The sequence below is a fragment of the Pleurodeles waltl genome, chromosome 11 (genome assembly GCF_031143425.1).
Source record: "Pleurodeles waltl isolate 20211129_DDA chromosome 11, aPleWal1.hap1.20221129, whole genome shotgun sequence".
NCBI lineage: Eukaryota > Metazoa > Chordata > Amphibia > Caudata > Salamandridae > Pleurodeles > Pleurodeles waltl.
This window is the reverse complement of record NC_090450.1, coordinates 34,650,202-34,673,383: the sequence shown is the minus strand read 5'-3', so window position 1 is coordinate 34,673,383 and position 23,182 is coordinate 34,650,202. Positions and strand designations below refer to the sequence as shown.

Sequence of the window (23,182 nt, the reverse complement as noted above, 5' to 3'; positions counted from 1 at the left end):
ATTAGATTTCCTTCTTTTATACCCTTTCTTGCCAGCCACGCTGTGGAGTACTTGGACGCGTGTGATGGAGCATTGTCCTGCATGAAAATCATGTTTTTCTTGAAGGATGCAGACTTCTTCCTGTACCACTGCTTGAAGAAGGTGTCTTCCAGGAACTGGCAGTAGGACTGGGAGTTGAGCTTGACTCCATCCTCAACCCGAAAAGGCCCCACAAGCTCATCTTTGATGATACCAGCCCAAACCAGTACTCCACCTCCACCTTGCTGGCGTCTGAGTCGGACTGGAGCTCTCTGCCCTTTACCAATCCAGCCACGGGCCCATCCATCTGGCCCATCAAGACTCACTCTCATTTCATCAGTCCATAAAACCTTAGAAAAATCAGTCTTGAGATATTTCTTGGCCCAGTCTTGACGTTTCAGCTTGTGTGTCTTGTTCAGTGGTGGTCGTCTTTCAGCCTTTCTTACCTTGGCCATGTCTCTGAGTATTGCACACCTTGTGCTTTTGGGCACTCCAGTGATGTTGCAGCTCTGAAATATGGCCAAAGTGGTGGCAAGTGGCATCGTGGCAGCTGCACGCTTGACTTTTCTCAGTTCATGGGCAGTTATTTTGCGCCTTGGTTTTTCCACACGCTTCTTGCGACCCTGTTGACTATTTTGAATGAAACGCTTGATTGTTCGATGATCACGCTTCAGAAGCTTTGCAATTTTAAGAGTGCTGCATCCCTCTGCAAGATATCTCACTATTTTTGACTTTTCTGAGCCTGTCAAGTCCTTCTTTTGACACATTTTGCCAAAGGAAAGGAAGTTGCCTAATAATTATGCACACCTGATATAGGGTGTTGATGTCATTAGACCACACCCCTTCTCATTACAGAGATGCACATCACCTAATATGCTTAATTGGTAGTAGGCTTTCGAGCCTATACAGCTTGGAGTAAGACAACATGCATAAAGAGGATGATGTGGTCAAAATACTCATTTGCCTAATAATTCTGCACTCCCTGTATACTGACCCCTGAAAGCTAAATTCCATTATATTCTGTGGAATTTAGATTTCAGCAGACAAGCTATCCATCACCATTGTGACAGGGTAACCCGTCTGCCGAGTTCTAAATCAGGCCCAAAGACTGAACATGTGCTCTCTTGCCATAAAATTGTAAAGCCCTTGATAATCCTTCACTTCACTGCCCTTCACTCAACCATCCAGTAATATCATAGTATTCGCATTGTGTAATGTAAAAAGTAAAAAGAGACGTTACCAACTGTAATCTAATTACTGGAGTAATCAATCAAAATATTCGTAATCTGTAATTTACTTAAAGGCAGTGTAATTAAATGTATGTCGTACATTGACATTCAGGATGAGGTAATCAGATTAATATCATTCTTTAATTGAATATGGGGTAAAGTAATCAAAGCAATGTTCTGCACTTGCTTTGTTTAATCTAAAGTGTCAAAACATCAGAGTAATTTTGTGAACTCTAAAACAGGAGAAAATAACCATAGTAACCTTCTGTGCACACGTACAGGATAAAAAAGAGCCTCCAGTATTCTAACACAGAGTTAAGTAATGGGAGTACCTTTATCTAATACTGGCTAAAGCAGTCAATTTGTTCTGTTACTGTAATCCAATGCACGATAAACTAAGCATGTTTTGTAATGCAAGTCAAGAGTCATTTGTTTAGGAGACCAAATGGACAGTAATACAATCATTGTTCTGTAATCCAGCAAAAGATAAAGGTAGCAGAGCGATGCTGTCTGCAATTAAATACAGGGCAGTATAATCAGCTCAATCTTCTTTAATGCAGGGCTAAGTAACCACGGTAACCTCATTTTATAATCTTGGAGACGGAAGGGCTCAGAAGTATCACATTGTGTAGCTTATTTCAGATTCAAGAAACTAAAAAGTTTCCTTCTGTAATGTAGTGAAAGATGAAGAAATTAAAGTAATTGAAGTCCACACAAAGGATAAAATTAGATTTACGGTGACTGGCTCATAGTGCAGAAGTTCACTCGCATAATGTTATAGTTAATTTTTAGAGTCCATTATTCATCAAGGTGTCTAGGCTCTTTTCAAGTAAACAGTTATAACTGCCGAGACAGAAGTACACAGAGGATAGATATAAAGGCTAAACAACCAAGGCCCAGATTACCAGATTCCCATGCAGCACAGTGGCCAAAATATATGTGCTGCGCTGCATGAGGAGAGAGCAGGAGATCGCCATAATTACAGAAATATGACTTTCTCCTCCCCTCTCCCCAGAGGCGGCATTGATTTTAGCTGCTGAGCGCCACGCACACACCTTGCGCCATAGTACTAGGGAGTGTGCATGAGTCTAGCATAGGTTTTGTACCGGAAGGGCACCCTTCCAGTACAAAATACAATGCGTAGACACACTTTAGAACTTTACCTATGTTGTATGTGCAATAAAAACCTTTCTCCTTTTAACATCGTCTTTTCAGTGGCATTCATTTTTGGCGCTAAACCTTGTCTACTAATGTAGTAGATCGGGTTTAGTGTCAAAAAGCATGGGTGGTTGCCTGGGAACGCCATGTACCACCCATGTAACGCCCCCTTGGTGCTAAACAACGCAAAGCACAGCTACGCGCTGCTTTGCATTACTTTTAGTGTATCTTCCAGAGCAAGACAAGTTTTCACTGGAAAGTAAAGAGGTAAAAAAAGATTTTGCATCGATTTGCATCACTTTTGTGATGCAAACAGAGTGTAAAATATTAGTAAATATACCAGCAAAAGGATAGCTCCTATACCAAGGTGGACACGGACAAGGTGGACAATTTTACTTGCAGCCAGTGAGAATGACTTGTCACTGAAGGGTTTTAATAACTGTAAATAATGTCAGGTTAGCAGAATTTAAACCTGTCATTGAGAGCAACAGTTAAAGTTGGTGGCCTGGAAGCCTGTTATATTTTGAAAGAGTGCTTTTCATTTGACAGTGGATGGTTTAAAAATAAGACTTTTACAAACTGGCAGCAAATTCAATAACTGAAAAGTGCGGTTAACGTGGTCTTTCAAGCCTTCTGTAATAGCTACAAATAATATAATCATTTTTCCATAGCAGTTTGTACCATCATCACTAGTTGCTGAGTGCAGATGGCTTTCTTAGCTCCAACAGAGCTGTGTATGCCTGGTACCAAGCCGGCATGTCCATGCCATGTGTCCATCCCTCATGTGGGTGCATATTTTTGACACGTCTCATCCTTTGTAGGGAGCTAGTCAGTGTTCTTCCTTATTTATGGCTCAGGGGTTGCAAGGTGTGATTATAGTGAAAGGATTTTAAGTGGTATGCAAAATGTGTACAGGTTCCTTCAGTGTAATTATCAAACATTTCGGAAAAATTGCATGAAATGCAAATCTGGTCTAGCAGTATATCTTGTTGGGAAATGCATACTTGTATCCATGCTAGACACAGTGATGCATTTTGCTCTAAGAAAGCGCAAAAAAAACACAAGTGGCGTGAACAACAGCCACTCACCTTCTGTTAGTTCGTGTTGCTTCTTCACTCCTGCATTAAGATTTGTACCCAAACTTGAAATTACACAATGTGGCATAATTTTGGGAATTTTACAAAAGAAATGTGAAATGCCACAAATTACGCAGAATTATGTGGGTGTAACAAAACATTCGAATTTTGCCCATGCCTGGTTCCTAGAGACTTCTTGTGAGAAGAGCTCGACACAGGCAATTTTGTCCTACTCTTACTGCCATATTCTTTCACACACTTTGCCCGTGTCAAGGCAGCTTCAGGCATATCAGACTTGGCAACCTGGTTCATAGAGCCTTTTTTATCTGAATTGCACTAGAGTTCAGGAGGAGGGCTTAAATGTGCAATGCCTGCAGAATATGTGTGTGTTCGTCCAGGAAAGCATCCTACATATTTTCCTCATGGATACAGGTCTGCATGAATACCACTGAAGGAGTCCAACATCTAGACTCTGAGGTACATTGGAGTATGAGGTACACTGTGTACTTGATAGGGCAGTATGAGTAATAGAATACCATGCCTAACCAAATCAAAACAAAAACATAGAGAATACCAAGTTCTTCAGTAGAAATTATGTGGGGAGAAAAATGTCACAGTTCAGTAGAAATTCAGTCAATACTATAAAAACAAGAGTGAAATGAGTCCTACGGGCTTTTCGGTCTCAATAAAATGCAAAGATCATATCCTTGAAACTGGTTAAAATTATTTATTTAACAAAAAAGGTCAAATAAAAAATAGTGGAGATAGAAGGTATGAAGTTCAACCACACGAAAATGAAGAAGAAGGAGGCATGAAAGAAGCAAGTTGAGTAGGAGTACAAAATGACAGTACAGAGATGAGGTGAGTAGGCAGATATATGGAAAGGGTGATAAGCAGAAAGTGGGGTGAGGTATAGAAGAGCTTAATTTATGTTTCTTTGCTTGCTTCCGTTTACTTCAAATATCCAAAACTACACCATGCCTAAAGAAAATCTCCCTTGATCCATCAGATACTGTCAATGTTTAGTCTGTCTCAATTCTTTCCTTTATGAGTTTTTAGAATGGGCTGAGACGGAACAACTACATACATCAATAGATCCCTTTGGCATTTTAAGCCATCCTTTTCCGCATCTCTTTTTGATTATATACTAAGGCACAGTCTCTCTTTCTTGACTATGCAGGGTCTATCAGCAGCTATGAATAAACCACCACCTGCCCTATATACATCTTCAAAAGACCTATACCACCTGCAGGTGTGCCTCTTTTTTAACGGTTAGAAGCCAGACTATTATACTTTTTCCTTGTACCTTCGAGTGTTCTATTTTGCCCTCTGCGTGGTGCTCCTGGAGAGTCATGCCATGTCATGCTCTCAAAATTGAGGAAGTATTGCTGGATCTTTAGAGACTGAGAACATGATGGAGTCAGCAGAGTAAGCTTGAATTTAGAGCTGTGAAAGGTGGTTCCTTCTTTGTAAAAGGCACTGTAGGTGATGGTTGTTTATGGTCTCCAATTGCAAACCTTTGCTGGTTGGTATCTAGATGAGGGCTCAAAGGGAAGGGGTAATATGATCTCTTTTACCAGCTTGTGTAAAGAGACTGGTGGACATGTTCTGTATTCATTGATTCTGTTTAGAAGTTAGAATACCCTGTAAAGGATTTTGAAAAGCCCAGGCACCTGGGTAACAAGGAAAGCGGAGATTCTGCAAATGTTTCTAAGTTAAAAAAAGCAATTTTCGACCATGGAGGAGACCTGAAATATTAGAAAGAAGTGATGATCATCATGGATTCCTAGGTCACAGGTCACACACAGGAACTAAACATGTCCCAAGGGTGAGGACTGAAGGGGAATGCCACAGAAGTTGGTTGACTCAACCCTTTGAATTACTTTTTATGGACTGTTTCGAGTTGGCAAAGATTTTAATGAATTAGCATTCTGGACCAAATCCGGTGTTTTTTTTTAGTTTAGTTTAAAATGTGACAGAGTTGGATAAAGATGACTCAAAACTAGAGGTACCAATTGTTGTTTGAACTGCCAGATCTTAGGTCCAGAAAGTTTTGATCCGATCCAGTGGGTGCCTGCCTTAGTTGCCTCCACTCACAACTTTAATTTCTTAGATATTCCTCTACAAATCAGAAATTGGTGAGCCATTGCTTTAAAAATAAAAAAATAGTTTTCATGTTTGCCCTTCCTATAGGAATTGTGGAATGGAATGAAAGGAACAGGATTTATAATGCGTGGCAGTGATTTCACCAAAGTATCCTGGTGTAACAGCTTCTATTTCATTCCATTTAGACTACAGGAATAGCTTTATCTTGAACTACAAAACTATCTTCTGGCAACGTTGAAAGGCCCCCAAAAATATAGTAACTGAAACCTGGCCTTTCACATTGTAATCTGTTGGTTTTAGTTCTGGACTCAGTTTAGTAAAACTTGGATGGACAGGGCCACCTTGGGGGTAAATTTCAGAATTAGAAATATCTCAGTATTGACAGCATACAAGCCATGGAGAGACCTTTAGGCTTTTGAAATATCCTGGTTTAAAAATATGTTTGAAATTTTGAGCATTAAAAATATCCTAGCATACATATATGGAGTGAGAGGGGTTAGAGAAAGATGAGTTGTGCAAGATAGAGAGAAGAGCACAGACCTGTTAGAGAACCCTAGACAGGAATATAGAAATAATCGAGAAATGTTGGGAAAGAGCAGAAGAAAACTTAGAGGGGACACCATGAACTGGGAATGCACGCTGCTGGGGGAGAGGGTTGGGTGTGAAAAGGGAGAGCCGTGAGCATGCAGCACTGACTCACAAGTCACTCACCGGAGCAGAAATCACATGTCTTTAGGCAGTGTTTCTTCATGAAAAGTCGTCGCGTGTCGCAGAAGCCGAGCTCAGACCAGGACCCACACTGCCTCTTTCGGTCCAGACAGCCTGCAGCAGATAGCAAAATAACAATGATCCTTGCACGGCCATAAAATCTTGGACTATACCCAGGACCGCCATCTCACATGATCATTGATCCTCAACCCTTGCCATTCTATCTCACACAGCCACTGAGAAGCCAACATGTCCCTACCACTCAGGTGCCTAACACCTCCTTCTGTACCTTGTGCAACCACTGAAAGGCAATCCTGCCAGTGCCATGACCACAAAACACAGCCAACTAATGACCAGCCAGTTCCTGCTCCCAAATCCATCACAGGTGCTTCACCAGGGGCATGCTTCCACTTCGCTATGTTAAGTTTTTTTTAAAAAGTGAAATATAAATCTGCGGGCAACTGATTTAACAAGATTTAACCTACAGGCAATATAGGGACTTGCGACTGTTATGCATTTTCATGCTATCAGCTAGTTATTTTAAATGGGGCTGTATTCATGGTACAGACGACACACCAAGACAGCACGTAGAGGTTGTATTTAGTTTAAAATTGATTAGTGGGGTACATAGTTCAGACTAGTAATCCATTTCAAAAAAGCTGTTTGCCAGTTCTCTGATTGTACTCCTAGGTACCTAGACTGACTGACTGACGTGTGTTCATGACATAAACACTAGCAGCAGCATGTGTGTTGTCGCGCCCTCCCCAGCCCGGTAGCATGTGTAAGAACACACCCCACACGAAACTCATAATTAAAGTCTTTACTCATCAGCGTACAACGTTCAATTGACGTCTCAATATCCCATAACCATTAAAGACCGCACCTTATCACCTTCCAGATCAATTACGTCTTTTCATTTATAAGTTCACCCCTAGTCAAGGGCTGCTAACACTTACAGTTCTAAGACACTTCCTCTATCACAAATAACAGACAAACTGTTGAACAAGGCGAGGGCCAGCATGAAAGAGGAAATGTTGAAAATGCGGAGCCTCAGAGAGGAATGAGCCCCCAGCAGTCCTTCTAACAGTTGTGGTGCCAAATGCTACCCAGAGGTTGGGCATGAGCTGGGAAGGGGTTTCTCAGGGATGAGGTTCTTGGTGTACCACAGTGATACCACCGTAGTTGCCAAGACTGAGGTTCAGCCAGTCCATTGAGCTGATAAGCTCTTTGGAGGCTGCCATGTTTTTGGGTAACTTTAATTTGATTACAAAATACCTGGAAGTTCAGAGCAAAAGAGACTAGTCCCCAACAGGCCACTTTCAATTCAAAGTGATGCCCTTGTTTTGAATATTGCCATAGACATCTTCCTGACGTTCTTTACCAAGTCCTATTTGGGCAATAGGCCGTCATTCTTGTCTATGCAGGTGACCCTTTAGTTTTGCCTCCCTGGATGACATTGTAATTTGCAACTCCAACTGGGAGGATCACTTGCTGCATCTAGAGCATGGGTACTCACAAACTTTTTCTCGGGGGCCAAAATTGCAGTATGGTTTGCGGCCGAGGGCCGCACTGAAGTGACAGCGGGGGACGGGGCTTAGAGGGGGCGGGGCTTAGAGGGGGAACAACCACCCCACCCCCTTTTTCAAAACAATGCTAAACAATGCTGTATTTTGAATCCAGGTATAACTACAAACCTACAAAGGGGACATTTTGAAAAACATTTTTATTATCAGACAATAGTAATCTTAAGAGGCATGGCATGGTAATTCTTGTGAACAGGATATTCAACACAGGCCCAATGCAGCACAGTTTTCTCTGAGTCTGGAAAATAGGTATGTCAAAGGAAGACATACTACGAACTTATTTTGCACTTCATGTCTCTTATTAGTGTTCTGTAATATGGTATTATGTCTGAAACGGCAAGCCTTAAGAGCTGATCCAGATGTAAGTCTGTTAGCTTATTTCTGAATTTACTCTTCAAAAGTCCCATAGTGGAAAACGAACTTTCGCAAACATATGTTGACCCAAACATACAAATTATTTTCTGGGCCACTGTAAAAAGAACAGGAAATTTGTCAGAAGGCACAGTGTTCCAGAATTCTTCTGGTGCCTGCCCCAAAAAAGATGCTTCAAGAGCTGAGTTATGCTGCATGTCTATCAGCTCCATTTGTGCTTGCGGTCTTTTCACGCCAATAAGTTCAACAGCATCAAGATTTCGTGCACTCACCATCCAGGGGTTTTCAACCAGCCTGAATAGGGGGGTGAGGGTTCTGAATTGAGAAAATCGCCTTTTGATCTCCCCAGAAATTTCCTCAAGACATGCACCAAGATTTAGCGTTGGCAGCATTTCTTGTGCATTTGGAAACCTCTGAGTCACAGCCAACAGTTTTGGAAAGTGGGTGAAGTCAGCAACATCCAGTTGTTCTTTGAATAGCACAAGCTTACTTTCAAATGAGTAAATACCATTCATCATGGACCACACAAGCTGTTGTTTGCCTTGCAGCATCAAATTAAGTGCATTGAAGTGTGAAAATAGATCTGAAAGAAAATGGACCATTAAAAGCCATTTCACATCCTTTAGTTCTGGGAATGTTTGACCTCTGCTGTTTGTAAAGTGTTCAATTTCAGGAAGCAAAGCAATGAACCGCTCCAGAACTTTCTCTTTGCTTAGCCATCGCACTTCAGTGTGCATCAAGAGGTCTGTATATTCAGCTTCAGAATCCTGCAGCATAGCCTTAAAAAGTCTATGGTTAAGGGCTTTGGCACGAATAAAATTAACAATTTTCACTGCAAGTTTTAGGACGTTATTCAGTTCACCATGCTTTAATTTTGCACACAGAACTTCCTGATGAATAATGCAGTGGTAGTCTATTACAGGCTGTCCAGTGAGCTTCTTTTTAAGCAAAGATACAAAGCCTCTGTCATGGCCTACCATAGCAGGCGCGCCATCTGTTGTGATGCTAACAAGACTGTCCAGTGGTATGTGATGTGTTTCGAAGTAGTTGCAGATACTGTCCAGAATATCTTCTCCTCTTGTGTGCCCGTGCAGTGGTAGAAGGCACAGGAGCTCTTCTTTGGGATGAAGTGATTGGTCCAAATACCTCACCCAAACTAATAACTGGGCCACATCGCCTATATCTGTGGACTCATCCATGGCAATGCTGAAGAACGGTGACTCTCTGACAGCTTTGATCACCTGCTCCTGGATATTTTCACCCATTGCCTCTATTCTGCGTGCACAAGTGGAATCCGATAGCTGTAAGGCACCAATTTCTTTTAAAATGCTGGATTTGTTGCTATAGTTCTCAAACAAAATTTCAGCTGCTGAAAGGAAACATTTCTTCACCAGCTCTGCCTCCGTGAATGGCTTCTTATGTTTGGCAAGCAGGTAGCATATTTTGAATGATGCTTCTGTAACAGCCTCAGATTCCTTCATTTGGCAAAGGAAGAGCTTCTGCTGGGAAAGAAGTGTTTGCTTTAACAATGCCACTTTTGCTGAACGCAGTTGTGAGTGCAATGGGAAGTTCTCACTATAACTTGCGTGTCGAGTTTTGTAGTGCCGTTCCAGGTTATATCTCTTAAGAACATTTACTTTCTCTTTGCAAAGCAAACAGGTAGCTTTCTCCTTTGGCCATTCAACAAACAAGTACTCTTCTTCCCATGCTGCCTGGAATGATCTGTGTTCATTCTGTATGGATCTGGGTCGTTTGCAAGGCTTGGTAACTGGACTGTAGGCCATTGGTCTCAGCAAGTTTGTGCAATGATTTTCAAGGGTCAGGAATCAGATTTTCCCCTCACAGCCAAAGGACCGACACCACTTCACGACCGACAACACTTCACGAGCGACCGATGGACCGACACCACCTCACGACCAATGGACCAACACTGCGTCTCGCTACAGACCTCTGTGCACAACAGCAAAATAATATAAAGTGATGTGTAAAAGGAAACAAAGCATACCGTGATCTAACAATTGGCAACACACATGCTGGCCTTTGCCGATTCCCAGAGGACCATGTTATAAAAAGTATTTTTTGCAATTATGCTTGCAACCTGCTAGGAATACTAGAGTGATAATGAGGCCAATGAATGGTATACCGGCCTCTTTTTAGAAACTGTTTTTTTTCAGCATGCTGGGTCACACAGCAATAGAAATCAAATGTGCGCGAAATGCCAGGGGCCAGATAAAAAAAAGTGTATTATTGTAAGACATTTTCAACAGCCCAGCTCTAGTAGTATATTCCTACACTAATCACAAGAGCCAAATGGGAATGTTCCAGAGTATATCCCTATCCTAATCACAAGAGACATTTAATTAGATGCAGCAGCCATTTATCATCCGCACCCCTGGGAGGAGGAGTAAGCTGAAGGTGTTTGCCCATCACACAAAGTGTACCCCACTGGACACTTCACAAATGGTTTGATTTATATTGGGATTGTCATCTGATTTTTGGTAGTTTTCATGGGTGGGTGGTTTCTCTCTGGCTGTACTGGGTTAGTGGGTATGGGTTATAAAAGTAAGCATTATTGTTTAGAGGTTGCACAAACAAAGGTCTAACTTGGTGCCTAAGCATTACAAGACAAAGATACAGCAGCACAGTTCTTACCCTTGCAGGGTCCGGTCTATCACACACAGCGCCATCTGCTCTCACCCCTATCGCCATCTGCACACAGCGCCATCTGCTCTCACCCCTACCCCAGTAACACACACTGCGCCATCTGCACACAGCGCCATCTGCTCCCACCCCTACCCCAGTAACACACACAGCGCCATCTGCACACAGCGCCATCTGCTCTCACCCCTACCCCAGTAACACACACAGCGCCATCTGCTCTCACCCCTACCCCAGTAACACACACAGCGCCATCTGCTCTCACCCCTACCCCAGTAACACACACAGCGCCATCTGCACACAGCGCCATCTGCTCTCACCCCTACGCCAGTAACACACACAGCGCCATCTGCTCTCACCCCTACCCCAGTAACACACACAGCGCGCACACATACAGCGCCATCTGCTCTCACCCCTACGCCAGTAACACACACAGCGCGCACACACACAGCGCCATCTGCTCTCACTCCTACCCCAGTAACACACACAGCGCCATCTGCATACAGCGCCATCTGCTCCCACCCCTACCCCAGTAACACACACAGCGCCATCTGCTCTCACCCCTACCCCAGTAACACACACTGCGCCATCTGCACACAGCGCCATCTGCTCTCACCCCACCCCAGTAACACACACAGCGCGCACACACACAGCGCCATCTGCTCTCACCCCTACCCCAGTAACACACACAGCGCACACACACACAGCGCCATCTGCTCTCACCTCTACCCCAGTAACACACACAGCGCCATCTGCATACAGCGCCATCTACTCCCACCCCTACCCCAGTAACACACACAGTGCCATCTGCTCTCACCCCTACCCCAGTAACACACACTGCGCCATCTGCACACAGCGCCATCTGCTCTCACCCCACCCCAGTAACACACACACACAGCGCCATCTGCCCTCACCCCTACCCCAGTAACACACACAGCGCGCACACATACAGCGCCATCTGCTCTCACCCCTACCCCAGTAACACACACAGCGCGCACACACACAGCGCCATCTGCTCTCACCCCTACCCCAGTAACACACACACACAGCGCACACACACAGCGCAATCTGCTCTCACGCCTACCCCAGTAACACACACTACATTAAAAACAAATAAATAAATAACCAAAGAGCCTTACCTGACTCAAAGCACTGTAAAGATGCCACAAATCTGGAACAGCAGGCAGGCAGGCGGGCAGCAGACGTGGAGCCGGTGACAGCAAGCAGACGACCAAAGCCCTGTAAAAGTTAGCTGCAAGCGCTGACTTTTATGGGGCTTTGGCTTCCAGGATCGTCAGGGCAACGCAATAAACAATGGCCGCCATATGTAAACATAGAGGAGGGCCGCGGGAGCATGCTCCCGCGGCCCTCTTCTATGTTTACATACGGCTGCCATTATGATATGGCGTTTGGTGTGCGTCTCGCGGGCCGCCAAGCTAGGTCTGTGGGGCCGCTGGCGGCCCGCGGGCCGTACTTTGAGTACCATTGATCTAGAGGAAATGCTTTGGGCTCTGATAAGGCAAATGAGTACCACATAAGGCACAGGTCCATGGTAGATGTTCACCTTGGGTTGACAGAAGTCATATAGAGCATATATAGCCAACAACCCAGGCTACTTTTGGCAGGGAATGTCTGAAGATCCACACCAAGGTGAGGGCCTTTATTGATATCACTGGATATTACTGGAGGCTCATGAGATGGCACCTAAGCATTTTGGTGCCCTTAACAAAATCAACCTTCAGGAACAATCCAAGCTTATTAGCTGAGTGCTAGAAAGGATTTGACTTCTGAAGGAAGCACTCTGCTTAGTCCCAGTGCTACAAGTTATTCATAGTGCATGGACATTTCATGGGCAATAGTTCTGACACAGCTAAGGAAAGAATGGGAACACAGCCCACTATAATAGTTTCTAGATGTTTGATACCCAAGGAACATTGTAGTATCACAGTCGAAAAGAAGGCTTTGGTGGTTGTGTGGTCTTGGAGAAAACAAGGACCAAGCCCTTGTGACTCATTTCATTGTCCAAGTGGACAACAAGGTGCCGGAGGTTGTTATAATGCTGGGAAGAATTTCAAACTGTTGGTCCATCACCCTACATGGCATAGGATTTACAGTGGAACACCAAGCTGGCACCTATCCCAAAGACAAATGGCTTTGCTAGATTCTTCAGGCCAGACCAATTAAAATCCTGGTTTGGGCAGTGTAGGAAAATATATACTTTTCTCATGGTCCTCTCCTTTTTTCTCTGGATTTTTGTGTTTTGATCGCTGGCCATAACTGTCACTATAATAAGCTAACAATGAGTTGGGCTCCTCTGCAACTGTACAGAAAAAAGATATGGGATGCAGGAGAGAAGGAAATATTTTACCCATCTACACCTAAAGCACAACCTTTCATGTATCTTCTAAGCACCCTGCGCTGCAGGATATGCTCCAACTGTGTGAATATGTCGAAACCTTAAATTTAACATCTAGGAAAGTGCTACTAACATCAAATGTGGAGTGTAAATGTACATCTGGTCTGAGATGACAGGTTATGAAGTTAAATTTGTAATACCGAGTTACCACCAACCAGTTAGATCTCATCTCAGATTGGTCTGCAAAGTCCAAGATTGCACCTACTTTACACCTTCAGAGAAGTTGGGACTGCTAGTTCAAAGGACTTGCCACACAATATCCACTCTGAGAAAGGGTAATCTCTTGGAGCTGACATTTAGAACATTTGTGTTTGTAACAGGCTCTGCAGCACACACCTTATTCAAAACAATGCTGGCACATTGTAGTGCCATATTCAGAATTAATATGTTGCATTGTTTAGTCAATTGAGGTTAATCACATACAACAGGTCACACAACCTTCTTTTTGATAGCTATTAAATTAGCATTTCCTGCCCTGTACTGTTATTCAGGATTTGTCTACTATAGATGCCACAACTTTCCATTTTGCTATCTTGAACTTCAGCTGCTGATTCCACGTTAGGACGTTTGAAATATAGGTTGTCATAACTTACCTACCCCTGGTTTTTAGTTGTACTGTGCATGTGTTGATTGACGCAGAAGTCAGAAGCATTGTGTGTCCACTGCTTTTTACTGTCCAGGTCTGCCATGTACACCATGGTGGTCCCGTACAGGAATAAAAAAAATCTGAAATGCCCCATACACAGGGTAAAAACCTCATAGTATGTGACAGACATTATATTCTTATTTTCTGAAAGCAAACTTGGACTTTGGGAGTTATGTCTTTGGAGACCATATAAAGAGCGGACAGGTCCACCATCTGACTATGGCATCTTGAACCTGTGATCCTTTTTTTTCCTTCACCAATGCGGCTTCTTGCCTTGGAGGTATGAACGACTTCACCAGAAAAAAACTGCAAACAGAGTGGGGAAACTCGTGCTGGGTCAGCGCAGGTAATGACTCAGATGCTCACGCCTTACGGCATGTCCTTCACCAATGCCTAAATTAGGTAATCTGTGGAAAGCTCTGACCCTAGCTGGTTCTTGCCATCTATTTTCCAGTATGTGCCTCATTTAGAGCACTCTGTCATAGTCCTTAACCCAATTTACCAACCTCACCACTTTCCTAAGCTGTTTTTCTTGCGTACAATGTTTCGTTACAAAACAGAGGTAAGGCTCTACTGAAAGATAAGTAGATCACATGCATCACTCCATATTCATCTTTTCACCAGAGATCCCAAAAGATTTAATTAATCTTTTTGAGAATGACATTTTGATTTTTTGTTCCTGGAAGCCTTATTGGCAAAGCAAAGACAGATCCATTCTTGTTGGAGACTGAAAAAGCTAGTTATGTCATTCATCCGATTCTCAGAATGCCCAAAAAGTTTAGATTTATCAGGAATCTAAGATTTACCGTAGAGACGCTGAATCCCCCAGATGTCATCCTGGGTGATGTGGCGGGTCCTTGTGTAGGTGGCATTAGGGTGCATCAGCGCTCTGGGGTCGCGGGAATGCCATAGCCCCAAGGCATGTCCAATCTCATGGGCCGCCACCTGCACCAAGTCATTATACCAAACACCTGGAAGAGAAAAAGAGAAATAATGTGGAAGGTAGTGCAGGGCAGAGACAGCGAGGAAAAGAAGATGGTACAGATGGAGGATCACTGTAGGGAGAAGAGATGAGTGAGCTGGAGATAGGGGAGGGGAGAGGAGGTGGTAAGGTAGGAACAAGTGCAGAGAAAACTAAAGAGAAAAAGGTAAGAGTAACAAAGATAGAGTAGAAAAAAGAGATGGAAGACAAAGGTCAAGGAAGAAAAATACAAAATAGATGGAACTCAGAATCAAAGAGACAAAATGTGAGATTCAACTGTATGTGAAGCTAAAACAACTGATCACTGAATATTTAGCATCACCTTCAGATTTTATATATCATGGCATGACAGTGCTGGATACAAACTGGGAAGGGCAATGCTCCCATGGACATGGAGAGTTTTCTGCACTGGGCAGCCCTTCATGCTTCTTGTGGGCAGGAATTCAGGCTTGGGCCTCTGTAAAGGTGATTTAGAAAAATGACTCGAAGGTTTTGGGTTAGTCATGGGATGTGCCCCTCGCATAGATAACAGAGAGTGGACTTCAAGGTAAGCTGGAAAGCATAAGAAACATTGTGTACTAGAAACTCTTGATGGTCTTGGTAAATTTCCCACCCATGTGATATCCAGATGTCCTCTTTCACAGACTATATTTCAACCAGTGCAAGCTATCAGCCAGAGTGAGTCCGCCCTGACCCTTTCCCCACCTTAGGAATCATACAGCAAACCATAATATCCTCAGCAGACATTCACCCGAACCGGGGGGTTGTGTGCCTTGACACAATCTCAAGCCAGAGCCTTTTCCTGCAGAGAGTAGTGGAGACACTGAAATGTCTACAGTACATAGGATCTCCACAACTGAGATCTCTCTGGAGGATCATAGCAACCTGGACAACACGTCTATGGCAAGCTGGTTAACAGTGATCACATCCTAGTCCTTCTAAACTCTCTGGTACCTCATTGAAGCCTGCACCATAAAGGCCACCCAACCAAATAAACTAACAAACCAAGAAAACCCTAACAATCTACCAAAACCAGGTAAAATCTATGGAAGACCACAACATTCAGCAGGCACCTGTTGCTTCGCAATCCTGACCGTTCAATCAAACGTCAGCCTACTTCAAGTAGAGAGAACAGCAGTACATGATCCTTAAACCTGTAACCCCCAGGTTAATCTGTTGCAACAGCATATGAAAGTCTGTTACAGGGCAACTGCTACAGTCTCCACAACAGTCTGTTTCAGTGAACAACATTTTTTTGCATATCTACCTGGCTAAGCCTTTAAAAATATTGATAGTCTTTTGAAATATCAAGGAACACGTGGCAGACTACTTCTTCCCACAGGATCATATGGGAGCCCATGCCTGAAATAAAAAAAACATGGCCAATGTAGTTCATCCCTTAAATACTTTGGTAAACCTCCTTGTCAGGTGAAAACACTGACAAGTAACCAATCCCAAGGAACCAGATGACAGGTGATATCAGTACTGGGAAACCTAAAACAACCTGTCTAATCTGGGAGAATCCCAGGCAATTTATCTCAGTCCCAGGACATATCCAATGATCCCATTTTAGCCCCAGCGAAATGCTGGCTGGCTACATTAATCTAGAGCAGTTGTTTCCAACCTATGGTCCCTCCTGGCGGGGTCCGCGACAGCTTAGAAAATTAAATAATATTAACCGATTAGGTCCCCAGCCTTAAGTAATGACTCACTAGTGGGTCCCCGGATTCAAATAATAATTCAGTGGGGGTCCCCGGATTCCAGTTATGATAAAGTGGGGGTCCACAGAAGTCAAAAGGTTGGGAACTACTGATCTAGAGCCTCTGGCAAGATTCCTAATACAGAAATACAACACAAAATGAACATCCGATGGGAAGGGAATGACGGCCGTGTTTTACTTCCCTACGATACTTGGCAACCCATCAAACATAGAGGGAGAATTTGGAAGCCTAGCCATGGCCTATGTCCATACCGACACTCAGATCAACAAAGGGGTTTTGTGGTATCCCAGTTCACCATGAAGTAGACTAGCTCAACAGTGGTGACACTGACAGAGCCCAAGTCCTGGGTAACTTGTGGGAGCCCAACTTAGTAGGGGGAGAAGCAGAGAAAGTTCAACCGAGTCCCAGATAAACCAAAAGTACTGAAATCAACGCTGAAACACCCATATGCAACTACACCCTTGGACACAAATAGCGATCTACCCATAACTTTTGGGAAACTAGATCACTCTGGTGTGAGCTAGGCCACCATTAAATATCATCTAAGCAAACCTGTTGGAACCAGTGACAGTGGAGCTAAACCTTGTGGTCCTACAAAAGCTCAGTAAAATCCTTTGAGAACCAAATGTAGTTCAACTGAACTTTCAATCTAGCTACACCCTGGAAGAACAAATACTGGTATAGGTAACTGTAGGAAGTTGGCTCTGTATGTGCTATTTCAAAGTAAGGAATAGCATGCACAGAGTCCAAGGGTTCCCCTTAGAGGTAAAATAGTGGTAAAAATAGATAATACTAATGCTCTATTTTGTGGTAGTGTGGTCGAGCAGTAGGCTTATCCAAGGAGTAGTGTTAAGCATTTGTTGTACATACACATAGACAATAAATGAGGTGCACACACTCAGAGACAAATCCAGCCAATAGGTTTTTGTATAGAAAAATATCTTTTCTTAGTTTATTTTAAGAACCACAGGTTCAAATTCTACATGTAATATCTCATTCGAAAGGTATTGCAGGTAAGTACTTTAGGAACTTCAAATCATCAAAATTGCATGTATACTTTTCAAGTTATTGACAAATAGCTGTTTTAAAAGTGGACACTTAGTGCAATTTTCACAGCTCCTAGGGGGAGGTAAGTATTTGTTAGGTTAACCAGGTAAGTAAGACACTTACAGGGCTTAGTTCTTGGTCCAAGGTAGCCCACCGTTGGGGGTTCAGAGCAACCCCAAAGTCACCACACCAGCAGCTCAGGGCCGGTCAGGTGCAGAGTTCAAAGTGGTGCCCAAAACACATAGGCTAGAATGGAGAGAAGGGGGTGCCCCGGTTCCGGTCTGCTTGCAGGTAAGTACCCGCGTCTTCGGAGGGCAGACCAGGGGGGTTTTGTAGGGCACCGGGGGGGACACAAGTCCACACAGAAATTTCACCCTCAGCAGCGCGGGGGCGGCCGGGTGCAGTGTAGAAACAAGCGTCGGGTTTGTAATGGAAGTCAATGGGAGATCTCGGGATCTCTTCAGCGCTACAGGCAGGCAAGGGGGGGGTTCCTCGGGGAAACCTCCACTTGGTCAAGGGAGAGGGACTCCTGGGGGTCACTCCTCCAGTGAAAGTCCGGTCCTTCAGGTCCTGGGGGCTGCGGGTGCAGGGTCTCTCCCAGGTGTCGGGACTTAGGATTCAAAGAGTCGCGGTCAGGGGAAGCCTCGGGATTCCCTCTGCAGGCGGCGCTGTTGGGGCTCAGGGGGGACAGGTTTTTGTACTCACAGTCTTAGAGTAGTCCTGGGGTCCCTCCTGAGGTATTGGATCGCCACCAGCCGAGTCGGGGTCGCCGGGTGCAGTGTTGCAAGTCTCACGCTTCTTGCGGGGAGCTTGCAGGGTTCTTTAAAGCTGCTGGAAACAAAGTTGCAGCTTTTCTTGGAGCAGGTCCGCTGTCCTCGGGAGTTTCTTGTCTTTTCGAAGCAGGGGCAGTCCTCAGAGGATGTCGAGGTCGCTGGTCCCTTTGGAAGGCGTCGCTGGAGCAGGATCTTTGGAAGGCAGGAGACAGGCCGGTGAGTTTCTGGAGCCAAGGCAGTTGTCGTCTTCTGGTCTTCCTCTGCAGGGGTTTTTCAGCTAGGCAGTCCTTCTTCTTGTAGTTGCAGGAATCTAATTTTCTAGGGTTCAGGGTAGCCCTTAAATACTAAATTTAAGGGCGTGTTTAGGTCTGGGGGGTTAGTAGCCAATGGCTACTAGCCCTGAGGGTGGGTACACCCTCTTTGTGCCTCCTCCCAAGGGGAGGGGGTCACAATCCTAACCCTATTGGGGGAATCCTCCATCTGCAAGATGGAGGATTTCTAAAAGTTAGAGTCACTTCAGCTCAGGACACCTTAGGGGCTGTCCTGACTGGCCAGTGACTCCTCCTTGTTTTTCTCATTATTTTCTCCGGCCTTGCCGCCAAAAGTGGGGCCTGGCCGGAGGGGGCGGGCAACTCCACTAGCTGGAGTGTCCTGCTGGGTTGGCACAAAGGAGGTGAGCCTTTGAGGCTCACCGCCAGGTGTGACAATTCCTGCCTGGGAGAGGTGTTAGCATCTCCACCCAGTGCAGGCTTTGTTACTGGCCTCAGAGTGACAAAGGCACTCTCCCCATGGGGCCAGCAACATGTCTCGGTTTGTGGCAGGCTGCTAAAACTAGTCAGCCTACACAGATAGTCGGTTAAGTTTCAGGGGGCACCTCTAAGGTGCCCTCTGTGGTGTATTTCTCAATAAAATGTACACTGGCATCAGTGTGCATTTATTGTGCTGAGAAGTTTGATACCAAACTTCCCAGTTTTCAGTGTAGCCATTATGGTGCTGTGGAGTTCGTGTTTGACAAACTCCCAGACCATATACTCTTATGGCTACCCTGCACTTACAATGTCTAAGGTTTTGTTTAGACACTGTAGGGGTACCATGCTCATGCACTGGTACCCTCACCTATGGTATAGTGCACCCTGCCTTAGGGCTGTAAGGCCTGCTAGAGGGGTGTCTTACCTATACTGCATAGGCAGTGAGAGGCTGGCATGGCACCCTGAGGGGAGTGCTATGTCGACTTACTCGTTTTGTCCTCACTAGCACACACAAGCTGGCAAGCAGTGTGTCTGTGCTGAGTGAGAGGTCTCCAGGGTGGCATAAGACATGCTGCAGCCCTTAGAGGCCTTCCTTGGCATCAGGGCCCTTGGTACTAGAAGTACCAGTTACAAGGGACTTATCTGGATGCCAGGGTCTGCCAATTGTGGATACAAAAGTACAGGTTAGGGAAAGAACACTGGTGCTGGGGCCTGGTTAGCAGGCCTCAGCACACTTTCAATTGTAAACATAGCATCAGCAAAGGCAAAAAGTCAGGGGGCAACCATGCCAAGGAGGCATTTCCTTACACAACCCCCCCCAAACGAAAGAGGATGAGACTAACCTTTCCCAAGAGAGTCTTCATTTTCTAAGTGGAAGAACCTGGAAAGGCCATCTGCATTGGCATGGGCAGTCCCAGGTCTGTGTTCCACTATAAAGTCCATTCCCTGTAGGGAGATGGACCACCTCAACAGTTTAGGATTTTCACCTTTCATTTGCATCAGCCATTTGAGAGGTCTGTGGTCAGTTTGAACTAGGAAGTGAGTCCCAAAGAGGTATGGTCTCAGCTTCTTCAGGGACCAAACCACAGCAAAGGCCTCCCTCTCAATGGCACTCCAACGCTGCTCCCTGGGGAGTAACCTCCTGCTAATGAAAGCAACAGGCTGGTCAAGGCCATCATCATTTGTTTGGGACAAAACTGCCCCTATCCCATGTTCAGAGGCATCAGTCTGCACAATGAACTGCTTAGAATAATCTGGAGCTTTTAGAACTGGTGCTGAGCACATTGCCTGTTTCAGGGTGTCAAAGGCCTGTTGGCATTCCACAGTCCAGTTCACTTTCTTGGGCATTTTCTTGGAGGTGAGTTCAGTGAGGGCTGTCACAATGGATCCATATCCCTTCACAAACCTCCTGTAATACCCAGTCAAGCCAAGGAATGCCCTGACTTGAGTCTGGGTTTTTGGAGCTACCCAGTCCAGAATAGTCTGGATCTTGGGTTGGAGTGGCTGAACTTGGCCTCCACCTACAAGGTGTCCCAAGTAAACCACAGTTCCCTGCCCTATCTGGCATTTGGATGCCTTGATAGAGAGGCCTGCAGATTGCAGAGCCTTCAAAACCTTCCTCAGGTGGACCAGGTGATCCTGCCAGGTGGAGCTAAAGACAGCAATATCATCAAGATAAGCTGTGCTAAAGGACTCCAAGCCAGCAAGGACTTGATTCACCAACCTTTGGAAGGTGGCAGGGGCATTCTTTAAACCAAAGGGCATAACAGTAAACTGATAATGCCCATCAGGTGTGGAGAATGCTGTCTTTTCTTTTGCTCCAGGTGCCATTTTTATTTGCCAGTACCCTGCTGTCAAGTCAAAGGTACTTAGAAATTTGGCAGCACCTAATTTATCAATGAGCTCATCAGCTCTTGGAATTGGATGGGCATCTGTCTTGGTGACAGAATTGAGCCCTCTGTAGTCCACACAAAACCTCATCTCTTTCTTTCCATCTTTGGTGTGAGGTTTGGGGACTAAGACCACTGGGCTAGCCCAGGGGCTGTCAGAGCGCTCAATTACTCCCAATTCCAGCATCTTGTGGACTTCCACCTTGATGCTTTCTTTGACATGGTCAGATTGTCTAAAGATTTTGTTCTTGACAGGCATGCTGTCTCCTGTGTCCACATCATGGGTACACAGGTGTGTCTGACCAGGGGTCAAGGAGAAGAGTTCAGGAAACTGTTGTAGGACTCTCCTACAATCAGCTTGCTGTTGGCCAGAGAGGGTGTCTGAGTAGATCACTCCATCTACTGTGCCATCTTTTGGGTCTGATGACAGAAGATCAGGGAGAGGTTCACTCTCTGCCTCCTGATCCTCATCTGTTACCATCAACAGATTCACATCAGCCCTGTCATGGAAGAGCTTAAGGCGGTTCACATGGATCACCCTCTTGGGGCTCCTGCTTGTGCCCAGGTCCACCAGGTAGGTGACCTGACTCTTCCTTTCTAGTACTGGGTAAGGGCCACTCCATTTGTCCTGGAGTGCCCTGGGAGCCACAGGCTCCAGAACCCAGACTTTCTGCCCTGGTTGGAACTCCACCAGTGCAGCCTTTTGGTCATACCAAAACTTCTGGAGCTGTTGGCTGGCCTCAAGGTTTTTGGTTGCCTTTTCCATGTACTCGGCCATTCTGGAGCGAAGGCCAAGTACATAGTCCACTATGTCCTGTTTAGGCTCATGGAGAGGTCTCTCCCAGCCTTCTTTAACAAGGGCAAGTGGTCCCCTTACAGGATGACCAAACAGAAGTTCAAAGGGTGAGAATCCTACTCCCTTCTGTGGCACCTCTCTGTAAGCGAAAAGCAGACATGGCAAGAGGACATCCCATCTCCTTTTGAGCTTTTCTGGGAGCCCCATGATCATGCCTTTTAATGTCTTGTTGAATCTCTCAACCAAGCCATTAGTTTGGGGATGGTATGGTGTAGTGAATTTATAAGTCACTCCACACTCATTCCACATGTGCTTTAGGTATGCTGACATGAAGTTGGTACCTCTGTCAGACACCACCTCCTTAGGGAAACCCACTCTGGTAAAGATACCAATGAGGGCCTTGGCTACTGCAGGGGCAGTAGTCGACCTAAGGGGAATAGCTTCAGGATACCTGGTAGCATGATCCACTTCTACCAGGATATACATATTTCCTGAGGCTGTGGGAGGTTCTAGTGGACCAACTATGTCCACACCCACTCTTTCAAAGGGCACCCCCACCACTGGAAGTGGAATGAGGGGGGCCTTTGGATGCCCACCTGTCTTACCACTGGCTTGACAGGTGGGGCAGGAGAGGCAAAACTCCTTAACCATGTTGGACATATTGGGCCAGTAGAAGTGGTTGACTAACCTCTCCCACGTCTTGGTTTGTCCCAAATGTCCAGCAAGGGGAATGTCATGGGCCAATGTTAGGATGAACTTCCTGAACAGCTGAGGCACTACCACTCTCCTAGTGGCACCAGGTTTGGGGTCTCTGGCCTCAGTGTACAGGAGTCCATCTTCCCAATAGACCCTATGCGTTCCATTTTTCTTGCCTTTGGACTCTTCAGCAGCTTGCTGCCTAAGGCCTTCAAGAGAGGGACAGGTTTCTTGTCCCTTACACAGCTCCTCCCTTGAGGGTCCCCCTGGGCCTAAGAGCTCAACCTGATAAGGTTCAAGCTCCAAAGGCTCAGTTCCCTCAGAGGGCAGAACTTCTTCCTGAGAAGAGAGGTTCCCTTTCTTTTGCTGTGTTGCAGTTGGTTTCCCAACTGACTTTCCTTTCCTCTTGGTAGGCTGGGCCATTCTTCCAGACTCCAGCTCTACTTGTTCACCCTGTGCCTTGCACTGTGCTCTTGTTTTCACACACACCAGTTCAGGGATACCCAGCATTGCTGCATGGGTTTTTAGTTCTACCTCAGCCCATGCTGAGGACTCCAGG

General features: G+C 45.2%; 1 protein-coding gene across 1 annotated transcript in view; it reads right to left on the bottom strand.

Moving 5' to 3' along the window:
- Positions 1–23,182, bottom strand: part of LOC138265322 (matrix metalloproteinase-23-like) — a 99,365-nt gene that overhangs the window by 19,082 nt on the left and 57,101 nt on the right. The window contains exons 5-6 of the mRNA XM_069212944.1: positions 14,777–14,941; positions 6,299–6,409 (exon numbers count right to left, since the gene is read on the bottom strand). Of these exons, the coding sequence (XP_069069045.1) occupies positions 6,299–6,409; positions 14,777–14,941 (276 nt within the window). The remainder of the gene's footprint in view (positions 1–6,298; positions 6,410–14,776; positions 14,942–23,182) is intronic.